The 16,129-nt window shown below is 40.9% G+C and overlaps 1 protein-coding gene across 7 annotated transcripts in view; it reads left to right on the top strand.

Annotated features, from left to right (window-relative positions):
- Nucleotides 1-16,129, top strand: part of Usp4 (ubiquitin specific peptidase 4) — a 48,671-nt gene that overhangs the window by 14,929 nt on the left and 17,613 nt on the right. For 6 of the 7 annotated variants that reach the window (XM_040269699.2, XM_040269698.2, XM_021727463.3 and 3 more), the window contains 7 exons: nt 1,825-1,970; nt 2,101-2,162; nt 8,462-8,602; nt 9,378-9,495; nt 11,895-12,068; nt 13,969-14,127; nt 15,114-15,338. In XM_040269699.2, coding sequence (XP_040125633.1) covers nt 1,825-1,970; nt 2,101-2,162; nt 8,462-8,602; nt 9,378-9,495; nt 11,895-12,068; nt 13,969-14,127; nt 15,114-15,338 — 1,025 coding nt within the window. The remainder of the gene's footprint in view (nt 1-1,824; nt 1,971-2,100; nt 2,163-8,461; nt 8,603-9,377; nt 9,496-11,894; nt 12,069-13,968; nt 14,128-15,113; nt 15,339-16,129) is intronic. The other variant, XM_005326913.5, reaches the window with a different exon arrangement.

Below are 16,129 nucleotides of genomic sequence, written 5' to 3'. Positions count from 1 at the left end.
ATGGTAATAAAGATGAAGAAATGAAGAGTCAGGGGCTGGGGATGTGGCTCAAGCGGTAGCGCGCTCGCCTGGCATGCGGGCGGCCCGGGTTCGATCCTCAGCACCACATACAAACAAAGATGTTGTGTCCGCCAAATACTAAAAAATAAAAAAAAAATATTAAAAATTCTCTCTCTCTCTCTCTCCCCCCCCCCCCTTAAAAAAAAATAAACTCTACCTCTTTAAAAAAAAAAAAAGAGTCAGGGAAGTTAAACATAACTTATTAAAAAAGTCTCAGCATGGGACTTGAGGTATAGCTAGCTGAGTGGCGGTAGTGTATGCAAGGCCCTAGATTTAATCCTCAGCACCAAAATATATGTGTTTATGTGCATTATGCGTGTACACACACAATCACACCTGTTCATCATAGCAATTTCAGCAAAAAAGTGTCAGAGCTAGCTTTGAAACCATCTTTTTTTAAATTTTTTTTTTTTTTTTTTTTTTTTAAAGAGAGTGAGAGAGGAGAGAGGGAGGGAGAGAGAATTTTTAACATTTATTTTTCAGTTCTCGGCGGACACAACATCTTTGTTGGTATGTGGTGCTGAGGATCGAACCCGGGCCGCACGCATGCCAGGCGAGCGCTCTCCCGCTTGAGCCACACCCCCAGCCCCTGAAACCATCTTTTTTTTAATATTTATTTTTAGTTTTCAATGGACCTTTATTTTATTTACTTATTTATTTTTATGTGGTGCTGAGGATCGAACCCAATGCCTCACATATGCCAGGTGAGTGCTTTACCACTGAGACACAACTCCAGTCCCCCCACATCTGTTTTAACTCCAAAGAGAATCCTTCTTAATTTTTTTAATTTTTGAAAATTTATTATTATTATTTTACCAATGAATCACATCCCTGAACCTTTTTATTTTGAGATATTTTGAGATAGGGTCTTGCTCATTTGCTAAGACTGGTCTCTAACTTGCATTCCTCCTCTTTCTGCTTCCCATGTAGCTGGGATTGTAGGTGAGCTCACTGTGCCTAACTTCACTTTTTGTTTAGTGGTACTGGACATTGAACCCAGGGCCTTGTGCCTGTGAGGCAAGCACTTGACCAACCAAGCTATGTCCCCAGGCCTTTACTTTTTTCTTTCTTTTTTTTTTTTTTTTTTTTAAAAGAGAGAGGAGAGGAGAGAGAGAGAGAGAGAGAATTTTTAATTTTTATTTTTTAGTTATCGGCAGACACAACATCTTTGTTGGTATGTGGTGCTGAGGATCGAACCCGGGCCGCATGCATGCCAGGCGAGCGCGCTACCGCTTGAGCCACATCCCCAGCCCTACTTTTTTCTTTATTCTGGGGATTGAACGTAGGATTTCATGCATGCTAGGAAAGTGCTCTATAACTCAGCCACACTACCACAGCACTGCTTTTTTTTTTTTTTTTTTTTTTTTGTGGCAATATTGGGGATTGAACCCAGGGGCACTTTACCACTGAGCTATATACCCAGTTCTGGCTCAGTTGCCCGGCTGGGCTTGATTTTGTGATCTTCCTACCTCAGCCTCTGGCATTACAGGCAGGTGCTATCACACTGAACTCTGTTTCTCACTTTCTATGTGTGTCCTTGCTAGAAATATGACCTAAATTATCAGAGAAGCCTAAGGAAAGTTTTTGGGTGTACAAGTGCAAGAGGGGGTCTTCAGGAGTTACCAGAGGGCCGAGGTTCTGTCAGAACTTTTGTTCCAAGTACATGTGAGCATCTGAAAAGGAAAGAGGATGAGCATTGGTTTGCCTTGGCTGTCTTTAGTCTTGTATTGGTAGAAAGCTCTGAGTAATGTTTCTGCACCCTAGCAACCATCGAGAAGGAGATGCGGAAGCTGTTCAACATCCCTGCGGAGCGTGAAACACGGCTCTGGAACAAATACATGAGCAACACCTACGAGCAGTTGAGCAAACTAGACAACACTATCCAAGATGCTGGGCTCTACCAGGGTCAGGTAGGAGGGCCCAGGCTATGCTCAAACAGGCAGCTCTGTCCAGGGTATTTGACCAAAAAGCTTCTGGCTATAAGCATGTCAGGAGTGGGGTGGATTGCACTCTCCTCATTTGGTTTCCCCTTTCACTCAGGTGCTAGTAATTGAGCCCCAAAATGAAGATGGCACATGGCCCAGGCAGACCCTGCAGTCAAAGTAAGTGAATGTTTTCTCCCATGTGGCTGGGCTCACAGGTGTAATAGAGACATTCTTTTCTAAGGCAGTTGTACTTAGAAAAATGGTTCTGAATCAGATGGAAAAATCATGCAGTTTAGTCTTGGATGAAGATACAAGCTCTTGGTAAGCAGCATTCTGAGCATTCATCTAAGGGAAACCTGTCAGTGTGTCTCAGCAAGGCCACAAGCCTTTGCTTATTGAGAATGAGAGAAGGAGAAAGACAAGGGGCAGGATCTGACATTGACTGCTCTAGCAAGAGATGACTTTGATTTTTTTCAAGATCCTTTATTTTTCCACCTATGGTTAGGGACTGTGAAGGAAAAGAAGAGGGATTATGCATGAGGTCTTATATGACTTAAAGGTGATAGTTTGATCCCACCCCACTCTGCGTAGTGTCCTGTTACTCATGGTTACAGGGGTATTGTTCAGATACTAAACTGGAACTCTAGTCAGGTGCATTGGCACGTGCCCATAATCCCAGCAACTCAGGAGACAGGAGGATCACAAGTGTGAACGTAGACTCAAAATAATAAAGGACTGAGGATGTAGCTTGATGGGAGGCTTCCCTTGAGTTCCAACCTCAGTACCACATAAATTAAACAAATTGGGACTCCAGGCATAGTTATTTTAGATATTCATGAAATATGTGGAATTGTGCATGTCCTTCAAAGAGAAAAAAGTGTTGAACTTGCCTTATAGTGTAAGATTGGGAAATTATGTCTATGCTCCAATAGTTATAGGGACAGTGTTGGGATCTGCTCTCTTCCTTTTTTTAGGACTTGGACTTTGTAATATAGTGATATGTTCATAGCTCATTTGAATGTCATGAAAACAAAAAGCCATCTTGAGAAACATGCATAGATATTCAGAATATTTGGGAATTTTACAGATTGCAAACATTTTCAAGGATTTTACAGATCTCTTGAAGTTCAGCCATGGACTCTGGTTCTTAGAAAGCTCAGTTACTGTTTCCTGATAAGTTGGCAAAAATAGCTGGGATAGGAAAAATAATGCCCCCCAAAATGTCCATATTCTAATCCTCAGAATTTACAAATAGATTACAAAGGGATTTTGCATATATAATTAAGATAATGAGGGGCTGGGATTGTGGCTCATCGGTAGAGTGCTCGCCTAGCATGGGTGGGGCCCAGGTTTGATCCTCAGCATCACATAAAAATAAAGGTATTGTGTTGTGTCCATGTATACCTAAAAAAAAAAATAAAAAAGATAATGAGCTAGGCCTAAGGATGCACACCTGTTTTCCCAGTGACTCGGGAGGCTGAAATGGGAGAATCTGCAAGTTCGAGGCCAACTTCTGCAATTTAGCAAGGCCCTAAGTAACTTAGCAAGACCCTGTCTCAAGATGTGGTTAGCAAGATGTGGTTCAGTGTTAAAGTGCCTCTGGAGTCAATCCCCGGTACCATATAAAGAAAAAGATAATGATATTGACATGGAGAGATCATGTAGGTGGATCCAATATAATTGCAAGTGTCCTAAGAGTTAAAGGAAGGCTGGAGAGTCAAAATTGTATGAGGACAGAAGCAGATTCAAGGTAGTGAAATGTGAGAAAAATTCAACTGGCCATGAGCCAAGGAATATGGGCAGCCTGTAGGAGTACCTAAAGCCTCCCCAAACACATGCACCCTGGGCAATGCCTTGATTTTAGTTCAGAGAGAACCATTTTGGACTTTTGACTTCCATAACTGCAGATAATAAATCTGTGTTATTTTAAGCTACTGAGTTTATGACAATTTGTGACATCTGCAACAGGAAAGTAATATACAAACCAAGTCAGACAATCCCATTTTGAGCTGAAAATGCCAAATAATTGAAAGAAACCCCTCTGGGTAGAGAGAAGGTGTTTAGATTGCAGCCTGTGAGACAGAACTGGTAGCTCAGGGCAAAAGAAAGCTGGGTATACTGGTCAGGGGAGACTTTTTTTTTTTTTTTTTTTAATTGCAGATGAACCCATGCTTTCATTTTATTTATTTATTTTTTTATGTGGTGCTGAGGATTGAGCCCAGTGCCTCACATGTGCTAGGCAAGAGCTCTGCCACTGAGCCATAATCCCAGCCCCCAGGGGAGACTTAACTGCACCTTTTTCTCTTCTCAGCCTAGTTTCTCCCTATCCTTCTCATACCCTGAGACCTGAGAGATTCTGTTTAAGAGGCAGTTTTTGGAAAAGAGCAGTGCCTTGTTGAGACTTCCTGAAGGTTAGTCTCCTATTAAGGTGTGGCCAATAGGCAGTAAGTGCAGAGTGGAATTCCTGAGGTACATTCTCTTCTCCACTCTCTTACATGGTACTAGATACTGTTGTTCGTACTGAGGATATGGTAAATACCAAGTCTTTATCTCAAGGAGCAGAATAAAAGATAAATAAGAAAAATGTGTTTCCAGTGACTTATGAACATTGTGGATAAAAATGTGGGAAGAGAATTAGTGAGCTGTAGCCTTTGGAATGGGACAGATTTAACCAGGATTCATTTGAAGATAGCCATCTTGGAATTAAGGGAGTCAGCATGGATTGAGGTACTCAATAGGAACAAATAACATCATTAATCAGAAGAAACAGCAGCTGCAGATGTCCTGAGCTGAAGCAGGCCTGGTTGAAAACCAATAGGACTTTGTGTGGCTAGATCCTGAGGGATGATAGGAAGTAGAGGTTGAAGAGCAGGAGGTAAGGAGGTGGTAGAGAGAAAATGACAGGGACAAGAGGATGAAAGTGCATAAACAAGGCCCTGGTTTCAGTCTACATCATCAACATAATTAAGAATTTATTTCCAGGTGTGGTGGTGCATGCCTGTAATCCCAGCAACTAGGGAGGCTGAGGCCAGGAGGATTGTGAGTTCAAAGCCAGCCTCAGCATCTTGTCAAGCCCCTAAGCAATTCAGTGAGACCCTGTAAAAATATAAAAAGGGCTGGGGATATGACTCAGTGGTTAAGTGCCCCTGGGTTCAATCTCTGGTACCAAAAAAATAAAGATGTTCATCAGAGAGTAAAAAGGAAAGCCACAGCGTGAAAGAAGATATTAACAATACATTTGTCTTACAAATTATATATATCTAGAATTTCAAGATAAGAAAAGAACAATGCCAGGAAAAAAAAAGAGAGAAACACACTTAGGCAAAGTGGTAAATGCCTATAATCCCAGCTACTTTGGAGGCTGAGGCAAGAGGATGACAAGTTCAAAGCCAAGCTGGGCAACTTAGCAAGACTCAGTCTCAAAATAAAAGGGGTTGTGGTTGTAGTTCAGTGGTAGAACACTTCTGGGTTCAATTCCCAATATATATTTTTTTAGAACTTTATACATATTCTACAATTTGAGTTTCCTACTCCTAGGCATACAGCTAACAAAAACACATCCCATGTTCACTTAAGGACATGTTCAAGGTTGTTCACAACAGCATTGTTTGTCATAGTCATGAATTTTGGAGTTAATCCAGAGTCCTCCAACAATCCATGATAAGTTGCTGTGTACATATACAGTGGATTTCAGTACATCAGTGCACAGCAACATGAGTGAGTTTCTATATAATGTTAAAAGAGAGAAGCTGGACATAAAGCAGGATATGATTCTGTTGATATAAAACTTAATAGGCAAAATAATCTCTGGGGAGGTCAGGTTGGTTGTTAGCTTTGGGAAGAACTTTGACTGTAAGAAGCCTGGGAAGAATGCTTGGGGGGTTGATGCTGCCCTGTTTTTGGTCTGGGTACTGGTTATATAGCGATATTCACTTGTTACAATTTCTTTGATTTTTATACATTCATGACTTAAATACCTTTTAATGAAATACTCTAATACAAAGTTTTATGACAGCTGAGTCCAGTGGTATATGCCTATAATCCCAGCTACTTGGGAGGCTGAAGCAAGAAGGTTGCTTGAGTCCAGGAGTTTGAGAAAAACCTTGGACAACATAGTGAGGCCAGTATCTTAAGAAAGAAAGAAAAAAAGAAATTTAAATTTATTTATTTATTTAAAATTTTGAGATGGGATCTCAGAAAGTTGCTGACGCTAGCCTTGAACTTGTCGATTCTTCTGCCTCAGACTCCCATGTTTCTGGGATCATAGGTGTGTGTACCCAGCTTATATATTTCTTTGCAGGAGAGTATCATAGTAAAATTGTTCCCATAGTAAAAATAACCAGTGTTGTAGAAGGAAAATCACAGTTGCACATATTTGAAACAAAGCCGAAAGATTCGCTTTCTTCTGTTTTATGCAGTCTATGATATTGATAGACTAGGTAGCAGTTTCAGATTTGGGGCAGTTAACTATAGATTAATTAATCTGAAAGTAGAATCTGAAATAAGAGTCTGTGAAAAATATTGAAATGTGAATTTGAAACATAGAGATTACTCACATTTGGCAAATGTGAAAAACCAAAAGCAATTTCCCTTAAATGGCTTCCAGAGGCTGAGGCAAGGTTGCAAGTTTGAGGCCAGCTTGCGCAGTTTAGCAAAATCTGTCTCAAAATGAAAAATAAGAAAGGGTTGGGGGTAGCTCAGTGGTAAAGTGTTCCTAGATTAGATTCCCAGCACCAAAAAATAATTGCCATTTGTCAGGCATTTATTTCCTCCCTCTCTCCCTTCCTTCTTCCTTCCTTTCCCTCCCTCCCTCCCTCCCTTCTGCTGGGTATTAAACCCAGGACCTTATGCATGCTAGGGAAACACTGCAGCACTGAGCCAATCCTTTTTTGTTGTTGTTGTTGTTTTTAATATTTTTTTAGGTGTAGATGGACACAACATAGTGCCTTTATTTTTATGTGGTGCTGAGGATCAAACCTGAGCCCTACCCATGCTAGGCGAGCGCTCTACCGCTGAGCCACAATCCCAGCCCCCACCCCAATCCTTTTTATCTCTTATTTTCCCTATACTAGAGATTGAACCCAGGGGCACTCTACTACTGAGTCACATCCCTAGCTGTTTATTATATTTTTTATACCTTTATTTAATTTATTTATTTATATGTAGTGCTGAGGATCAAACCTCAGTGCCTCACACATACTAGGCAAGCACTCTACCACTGAGCTACAGCCCCAGCCCCCCAGCACTTTTTTTAGTTGTAGGTGAACACAATACCTTTATTTTATTTTTATGTGGTGCTGAGGCTCGAACCCCGTGCCTCACCATGGTAGGTGAGCACTCCACCACTGAGCCACAACTCCAACACCCCCAGCTCTTTTATTTTGAGATAGGTTCTCACTAAGTTTCCCAGGCTGGCCTCAAACTTGAAATCCTCCTGCCTCAGCCTCACAAGTTACTGTAATTATAGGTGTGCACTACCATGACTGGCTTTTAATAAAAATATATGAGATAATCTCACTGATTTGCTGACACTGACCTCAAAATTGTAGACCTCTAGTCCTAGCTTTCTGAATAACTGGGATCACAGGTCTGAAGCTCTACCTCTGACTTGTGTCAAGTATTTTAAATAATTAATTTTGTTTTTTAAATATCTTTCTATTTATTTTTTATATGGTGCTAAGGGTTGAACCCAGTGCCTCACTTTGTGCTAGGTAAGTGCTCTACCACTGAACTACAACCTTAGTTCCTGTGTCAAGTGTTTTTTTTCCTTTTGGTACCAGGGATTGAACCCAGGGGTGCTTAACCACTGAGCCACATTCCTAGCCCTTTTTGTACTTTATTTAGAGACAGGATCTGACTGAGTTGCTCAGGGCCTCAATAAATTGCTGAGGCTGGCTTAGAACCCATGATCCTCCTGCCTCAGCCTACTGAGCTGCTGTGATTATAGGTGTGTACCACCATGCCTCTGTGTCAATTATTTTGAGAGAAGTCTTTTTTTTTTTTTTTTAAGTTGGACACAATACCTTTATTCCATTTATTTATTTTTATGTGGTGCTGAGGATCGAACCCAGGGCCCCGCGTGTGTTAGGCAGCACTCTACCACTGAGCCACAATCTCAGCCCTTGAGAGAAGTCTTATTGCCATTTTTCTGTGCCTTTCACTGGTAAGACTTAAAATTTCAGAAAAACTTGTAATTTATAAATGAAATCAGAATGCCCTGAAGTTCAACCTTGTGGTATATTGCACTGGAAGATTCAGTACATGACCTACATGACCATGTAGGCTAATGAGACCTGAAGATTAATTAATTTCTGAACTTAATTTATCTTGAAGAATTATAAAAATAGGACTTTTGCAGCTTATTTTAACTGATTGAATATGGAGAACATTTATTTCTTGAAAAAAGTCCTAAGGCATTAAATAGGGCTTGCACTTTGCAAAAAATCAGTAGCATTGTTTCTGCTTCTCTCTCCCAGATCAAGCACTGTGCCTAGCAGAAATTTTACTACCTCTCCAAAATCATCAGCAAGTCCCTATTCCTCAGTGTCTGCCTCTCCCATTGCAAATGGTGATAGCACTAACACCTCTGGGATGCACAGTTCCGGTGTCAGCAGGGGGTAAGAGCAGGCCATTTCACTTTGCTTCCCTTCCTCTGAGTCCATTTGCAGACTGTATCTGGAGTTCTCATCTGTTGTTAGGCTAAGCATCATGGGATCAGAGCTCCCCCTAGGAATGGGTTGCAGGTGGTCTCTCACTACTTTTCATACAGTCTTAAGTGTGCCTCCTACTTCTGACTTACATTGCTTATTGTCCTACAGGATGGTGTTTTCCCCATAGCCTAAGTCACTGGTGATTGTGGGGGCACAGTGTATTTATTTTGGAAGGATAGACTGGCCATATGCCAGATTAGCAATAAGGGGATGATTTGCAGCTGTGGAAGAGCCCTATCTATTTATCCTGTGGGATCCTTTCTCCAAGTCTTTCAGGACCACCTTCAGATAGCATAGACAAGGTGGAAAGAACTAGTGAGGAAGGAGTATGCATGAACTCAGGCTTAGTCAAGGTTGGGTGTGGCCTGGTGGGCTATGGCAGATGCATGCTTTTGATTTTGGTAACCAGAATGTTCTTCCCTGAAGTAGTCTAACAGCCTTCTCAAAGGATATAAAAATTCAAATATATTTCTCTTCTTAAGGATATGTTTACAACCTGCTAGCATGTCAAGTCATGGGCAGGGTACAGGTCTGGAGGTGTGAAGAGGTGGGTAGAGAGAATTTATATCATGGGGCTAATACCAGACACAAGTTCTAGAGGCCCCAATGGAGCCCCCAAAGGCATCCTGAAGTCATGTGGGCAACACTTGCTTTTATTGTTGATATGGGTTGTGTTTTTCAGTGGATCTGGCTTCTCTGCTTCATATACTTGTCAGGAGCCCTCATCATCTCATGTACAGCCTGGGCTCTGCGGACTTGGAAACCTGGGGAACACCTGCTTCATGAACTCTGCTTTGCAGGTAGAGGGGAGAGCTGCCATCTGAACATCAGGGTGTCATGAGGCTTGGGTGGGAATGGTCTGCTAGTGCTAAGTGGATCTTTTCTTAGGGTCCTCAACTTGTTTACTTTTAGCGCTTTAGCATTCTGCCAGGACAGCTCCCAGTGGTTGGTTCAGAATGGCCTCCACAGTGTTTGTGGCCCCAGAATGTCTTATTTAATTCTGTGTTTGGTTTTACAATAGAAATATTTTGAATTTTTGTTAACCATTAGGTTATAAACTCCCTAAGAGTTTTGAAGTACCTATCTGGTTGGTCTCTGATAGGATAAGGAAACTTACAGCAGGTACCAATCTCAGTTATTCCTTACTGAAGGTTTACCTTTTTTTTTTTTTTTTTTTTTTTTAACCAAAGACCCCATGCTTACTTCATGCCTATCACTGGAGAAATCCTAAAATCCTCCCTTTTGGCCCTTATTTGTTCTTCAAATATTTATTAGGCATATATAATATGATAGTACTATGATAAACATGGGTTGCAATCAGTTAGGGCACAGCTACAAAGTTAAAAGGGCATCAGTTCTGAAGACTGCCCTCAATTCTGATGCCAACTGCAAATGTGGGGGTTCCTGAGACTACCCACAGTTTTGATAATTTGCTAGAAGTATTTACAGAAGTCATATGAAGCTGTTAAATTCATGATAATGCTTTATTTTTAAAATTTTTTAAAGAGAATTTTTTTAATATTTATTTTTTTAGTTTTTCGGCAGACACAACATCTTTGTTTTTATATGTGGTGCTGAGGATCGAACCCCGGGCCTCATGCATGCCAGGCGAGCGCGCTACTGCTTGAGCCACATCCCCAGCTCGATGATAATGCTTTATTATAGGGAAAAGTTACATAATAAAATCAGCCAAGGGGAGAAATAAATAGAGCAGAATTCAGCAGGGTTCCAAATGGTTGAGCTTCTGTTGTTCTCTCTCTATGGAATCAGGACACATGACTTTACTGGCACTGACATATAATGATGATACACAGAGTACTACCAACCATGGAATCTCACCTGAGCTTCAATAGCCATAATTTTGGGGGAGCTTCTTTATATAGATATGATAGATTAATTGCCCAGTGGAATGATTTTATGCAACCCACAGCACTCTCTTAAGTCATTTGCTGGTCTTTCCTCAGTGGTAGCTTTTATTCTAGGACTATACAGTTGTAGTAAGCTCCCTGAACCCAGAAGTCATGCTGTTAGTGTATCTAGTATAATCCAAGGCCACATAGACACACTCCTATTAGGCATAGTCTTCTGGGATAAATATGTTTATTTCCCAGAAATCAAGTACAAAACTCAAGCCTTTTTGGGTAAGGGAAAATTCTCATTTTGATTTTTCTGAAGATTTTTTTTTTTTAAAGATTAGGTAACTCTTGGATTTGGAAATAACTTTTCGCCATTGTGGCGAAATAGCCTAGTACTAAAGAAAAGACCCCTGAGGTTTTACATTGTTCTTTTTCCCCCTGGTGGTACTGTGGATTAAACCCAGGGGTACCCTACCACTGAGCTACATGCCCATCTCTTTTCATTTTTTGAGACTGGCTAACTTGCCTGGGCTGTCCTCAAACTTGAGATCCTCTTGCCTCAGTTTCCAAAGTTGCTTGGATTACAGGCATGTGCCACCAAGCCTGGCTGAGATTTGACTTTTTATTGATATGTTTTCTCAGCTCTTTGTACTTTCCACTTTATTTAGCTGTTGAGTTAGGGTAATAATAATGAGAAACTTTATAACTGTAGATGTAAATACAAATTGAGCAGTCCAAAGTGCTCCACAGGGGCTGGGGTTGTGGCTCAGCAGTAGAGTGCTTGCCTAGCATAGTTGAGGTCCTGGGTGTGATCCTTAGCACCACATAAAAATAAATAAATAAAGTAAAGGTATTGTGTCCAACTACAACTTTTTTTAAAAAAAAAATTGCTCCAGAACTTTTTTGGGATTTATTTATTTATTTATGAGATTCTCACTATGTTACCCACGTTGGCCTCAAACTCTTATCTCAAGTGATCCTCCTTCATCAGCATCCTGAACAGCTGGGATAATAAGCATATACCACACATCTGGCTCTGAAATTTCTTGAGTGCTCACAAAGTTTTAAGATTTCAGAGCATTTTGGATTTAAAATTTTTGGATTAGGCATGTTCAATATTCCAAAGTCTTTGTTTTGTTTATTGTATTTTAGTTGTAGTTGGACCCAATACATTTATTTCATTAATTTATTTTTATGTGGTGCCTAGGATCGAACCCAGGGCCACGAGCATGCTAGGCAAGCGCTCTACTGCTGAGCCACAATCCCAGCTTCTAGAACTTGGTTTATCTTGTTTCTGTAAGTTCACTTGAAGAGGTGTAAGCTCTAATCATATTCTGTTTCAGTGCCTAAGCAACACTGCACCACTGACTGACTACTTTCTCAAAGATGAATATGAAGCGGAAATCAACAGAGACAATCCTCTGGGCATGAAAGGGGAGATTGCAGAGGCCTATGCAGAGCTCATTAAGCAGATGTGGTCTGGAAGGGATGCTCATGTGGCGCCTCGAATGTTCAAAGTAAGCTGACTTATGCATTTCTGTTTTCCTTTTTTGAGAAGAGTGGGTTAGTGTTGTAATGAGGCATCCCTTTACTTTCATTTGAGATTAAGGTGAGATCTAATACTGAAAGCACCATAATATTGAACCCTTCTTTATTGTCATTTAGCAAACACTTAAGTGCCCTTAATGCCCACATCTAGCCTGCGATGCCCCAGGAGTTCACTTGATTGCTCAGAATAGTATATTCTGTGGTGGCAGTGTTTACATTCAGTGTCCTAAACCAAGACCATAAAAATTCAGTTTAACTTCCAGGATTATGTGAAGGCTATTCCCAGGATCCCTGAGCCTGAACCCTATATCTCTGTGGTCTGAGTTATCCCCACCCCACCCCTCAGTTAGGAATTGAGTTGATTTTCTCAGAAGGTGATGTGAGGAGCAGTTCTCACTCAGGTCCCTCAGCTAGTAAGATTTGGGAAGGAGATAATGAACTGCACTGGGCCTTGGAGCAGCTTGGGCTTTCCATAGCCCTAAATGTTTTTTTTTTTCCTTTCCTTCTTCTCTGCTAAGGGAAAGTGCCTTGTCCCCATAAGTTGAAATCTGAGGAACCCTACTTAACCTGCACTGGTGGGGTTCAAGGAGTTTTCAGGAAGCACATGGTAAAAAAAGATTTGCACATTTTTGATTCAGAAAAAGGAAAAGAAAATAGCATCTTAGCTCAATGAGAAAATGAAAATTCAGGCTGGGGGTTTAGGTCACTGGTAGAGCACTTGTCTAATATGTGTTAGGCCCTGGTTCCCCAGTATCACAAAAGAAAAAGAAAGAAAGAAAAAAATCTCAAGTAGCTTGCTGAAATTGAAAATTAATTCTCTTTCATCCCCTTGGACACATTAATCTCTGGGAAATAGAAGTAAATTATTATTCATATAATAAGTCATAAAGAAACTAGAACTGTGTGAAACACACTGGGCTTAATCTAATATAAATAAATAATTGGCAGGTGATATTTAGGGGATGTTTGAGCAGCTTAACTTCCTCATATTTTATATCTGCACTGTCTGGTAATAGGCACTAGTTCAAGTGCCACTGGGCATTTTGAGCTGTTAGCAGAACCAAGAAACTGAATTTGAAATTATATATATTTATTTATTTTCTCTTGGTGTAGGCAATTGAACCGAGGGCCTTGTACCTGGTAGGCACACGTTCTACCACTGAGTTATACTTTAGTCCCTGAATTTAATTTAATTCTTTTAAATTTGAATAGCCAAATGCAGTTAGTGGCTATGGTATTAGACAACACAGGTGTAGAATAGTGATTTTAGTATACATCAGAATCTCTGGAAAGGGTTATTACAATACAGACTGCTGGGCCCATCTCTGGAGTTTCTGATTAAATGGGTCTGGGGTTGGGCCTGAGAATGTACATTTATACTGAGGCCCTAGGTAATGCTGTTGCTGCTAATTGGTATCCACAGTCCAAGGATTGCTTGTGGAGAGCAATACTGGGTAGTCAATTATCTGGACACATGAGGACTATTATGTGCAAGAGGATTCATCTAGCTGATGCAGGTATCATTTCTAACATTGTTCTGGAGTTTAAACTAAAGAAAAGGACATTAGAGAGGGATTTGTCTTAGTACTTAGGTGTGGCTACTGAGAGTGATGATCCTCACCTCCATTATAAGGAAGTAGCCCAGGTTCTAAATCCCTAGCTGTCCTTGCTCTCTGTTCTGAGCCTTCTCTTTGATGGGCACCATTGACCTCTGTTAGGTTCTTTAGGAGTTAATTGGGCTACTCAAGTAGGTGGTGTTTTCCCTCTTGTCCTAGCTAACTCTTTAAAACTGTTGTTGATAATCACTGTCTCTCTACTTCACTGGTTCTTTATATATTATGCCTTCTAATATAGTTGCTTTTGTTGTAGACCCAAGTGGGACGTTTTGCCCCTCAGTTTTCTGGCTACCAACAACAAGATTCTCAGGAGCTGTTAGCCTTTATTCTAGATGGATTGCATGAAGACCTGAACCGAGTAAAGAAGAAACCTTACCTGGAGCCAAAGGATGCCAATGGGCGACCAGATGCGGTATGATATTGAAACAATCTACATAATAATATCCAAAAGTTGCCTCCTATTGACATTGTGAGGACAATCTTCTGGTCTTGGAGTGTTAGTGCCAGGGCTCACATTGCCTCTCATTGTTGATAGTGATAGGAGGGTGGACTCTGGTAGGGAAATGCATTCCAGGTCAAAGGGGGCTAACTATACTCCCTTTTTTGTTTTCTGAATTACTGGAGGTGGTCCTGATGTCAGAAATGAGTCAGTTTATTTAGTATTTCATAGGCTAATTAGAGACTAGGGCACTCTGAAAACTGTACTTCAAATAACAAAAAACAACTGTGGAGTGAACCCTTAAGGTTGTAACTGCTCTCATTAAAATCAATCTCTGGTTTATACAATGGCATACACATGTAATCCCAGATACTTGAGATGCTGAGGCAGACAGATCGTAAGTTTGAGGTAGCCTGGACAACTTGGACTGTTTTTTTTTTTTTTTTTTTTGGTTCTGGGGATTGAATCCAGGGGCACTTAACCACTGAGCACATCCCCAGCCTTTTTTTATATTTTGAGGCAAGATCTTGCTGAGTTGCTTAGGTCCTCACTAAGTTGCTAAGGTTGGCTTTGAACTTGAAATCCTCCTGCCACTAGGTTCAGTCCTCAATACTGCAAAAATTCATGATAGAAGGAAGGAGAGAGAAAAGACAAGACAGGACCCAGGAGGTAGTCCTTGCTCTGGTCAGCTCTTTGTGCCCATGGTACTCTGAGTGCCCCTTGTGTCCTATAGATTCTCTGTCAGCACCTTATTAAACATGTCACTGGACATAGAGCTGGTGTTTTTTGTGAATGTTACAGCTAAGAGCAGTCCTGGCCTTGTTTGCCTTGACATGCTCTTGGCTACATAGACAACTTCTCAGTGTATCTCACAGTATTTGCTATGACTCGTTCTAGATGTAGGGAAAAAGGACTGAGAGGTTGAGAATGTTCTACTTATCTTTTCTCTTTTCATCCAGGTGGTGGCAAAGGAAGCCTGGGAGAATCACAGGTTGAGGAATGATTCTGTGATTGTGGACACTTTTCATGGCCTTTTCAAATCTACTTTGGTTTGCCCAGAATGTGCTAAGGTTTCTGTCACCTTTGATCCATTTTGCTACCTAACTCTTCCACTACCCATGAAGAAGGATCGAGTAATGGAGGTCTTCCTTGTTCCTGCTGACCCTTGCTGCAGACCAACTCAGGTAATAGAATCTGCATCGTCATGACACCCCTTTATGTGAGTGGTCTCCAGGCCCTGGTGGGATCGTTTTCATCTGTTGCTTTGGAAACTTGGGTTTGTCTCTGTTTATGCTGTTGACCTCTATCAGACCTTGGTGTAATCCCTTGTCATTCAAGACCTGTTGTGACGGTCTTAGGGGATTCTTTATCACTTTTTTGCCCATGTTTCTATTCATGTCACTGTGATAGCCTGATTAATCTGCTAAGTGGTCCTTGAATCTGAATGTTGAGAAACCCAAAGTGGGTACTTTCCTTTGTCAGTTCTGTTCTTAGATTAGCTTGAAGAACTTGGCCAGAAAAAGAGGCCAGATGTGAGGTGTGACCAGTATCTTAGTGTTCAGTTTTCTTGATTGCTCACATCCTGATATATTGCTTAGTCTTCTCTTTAGTTTCTTTTTTCCTCTCTCTTCTCCTTTGGAGTAGAGGATTGAACCCAGGGGTACTCTGCCACAGAGCTACATTCCCCCCCTCTTTTTTTAATATTTATATTTTTTAGTTGTAGATGGACACAATCCCTTTATTTTATTTGTTTATTTTTAGGTGGTGCTGAGGATCGAACCCAGGGCCTCACATATGCTAGGCAAGTCCTCTACCACTGAGCCACAATCCCAGCCCTCTCCTTTCCCCTTTTTAAAAAATGTTTTTAGGGCTGAGGTTGTGGCTCAGTGGTAGAGTGCTTGCTTAGCATGTATGAAGCACTGTGTTTGATCCCCAACATCACATAAAAATAAATTTAAAAAAATAAATACAATTT

The sequence above is a fragment of the Ictidomys tridecemlineatus genome, chromosome 3 (assembly GCF_052094955.1).
Source record: "Ictidomys tridecemlineatus isolate mIctTri1 chromosome 3, mIctTri1.hap1, whole genome shotgun sequence".
NCBI classification, from domain to species: domain Eukaryota; kingdom Metazoa; phylum Chordata; class Mammalia; order Rodentia; family Sciuridae; genus Ictidomys; species Ictidomys tridecemlineatus.
Note: the sequence above shows the minus strand (reverse complement) of the source record. Positions and strands in the feature narration are given on the sequence as shown.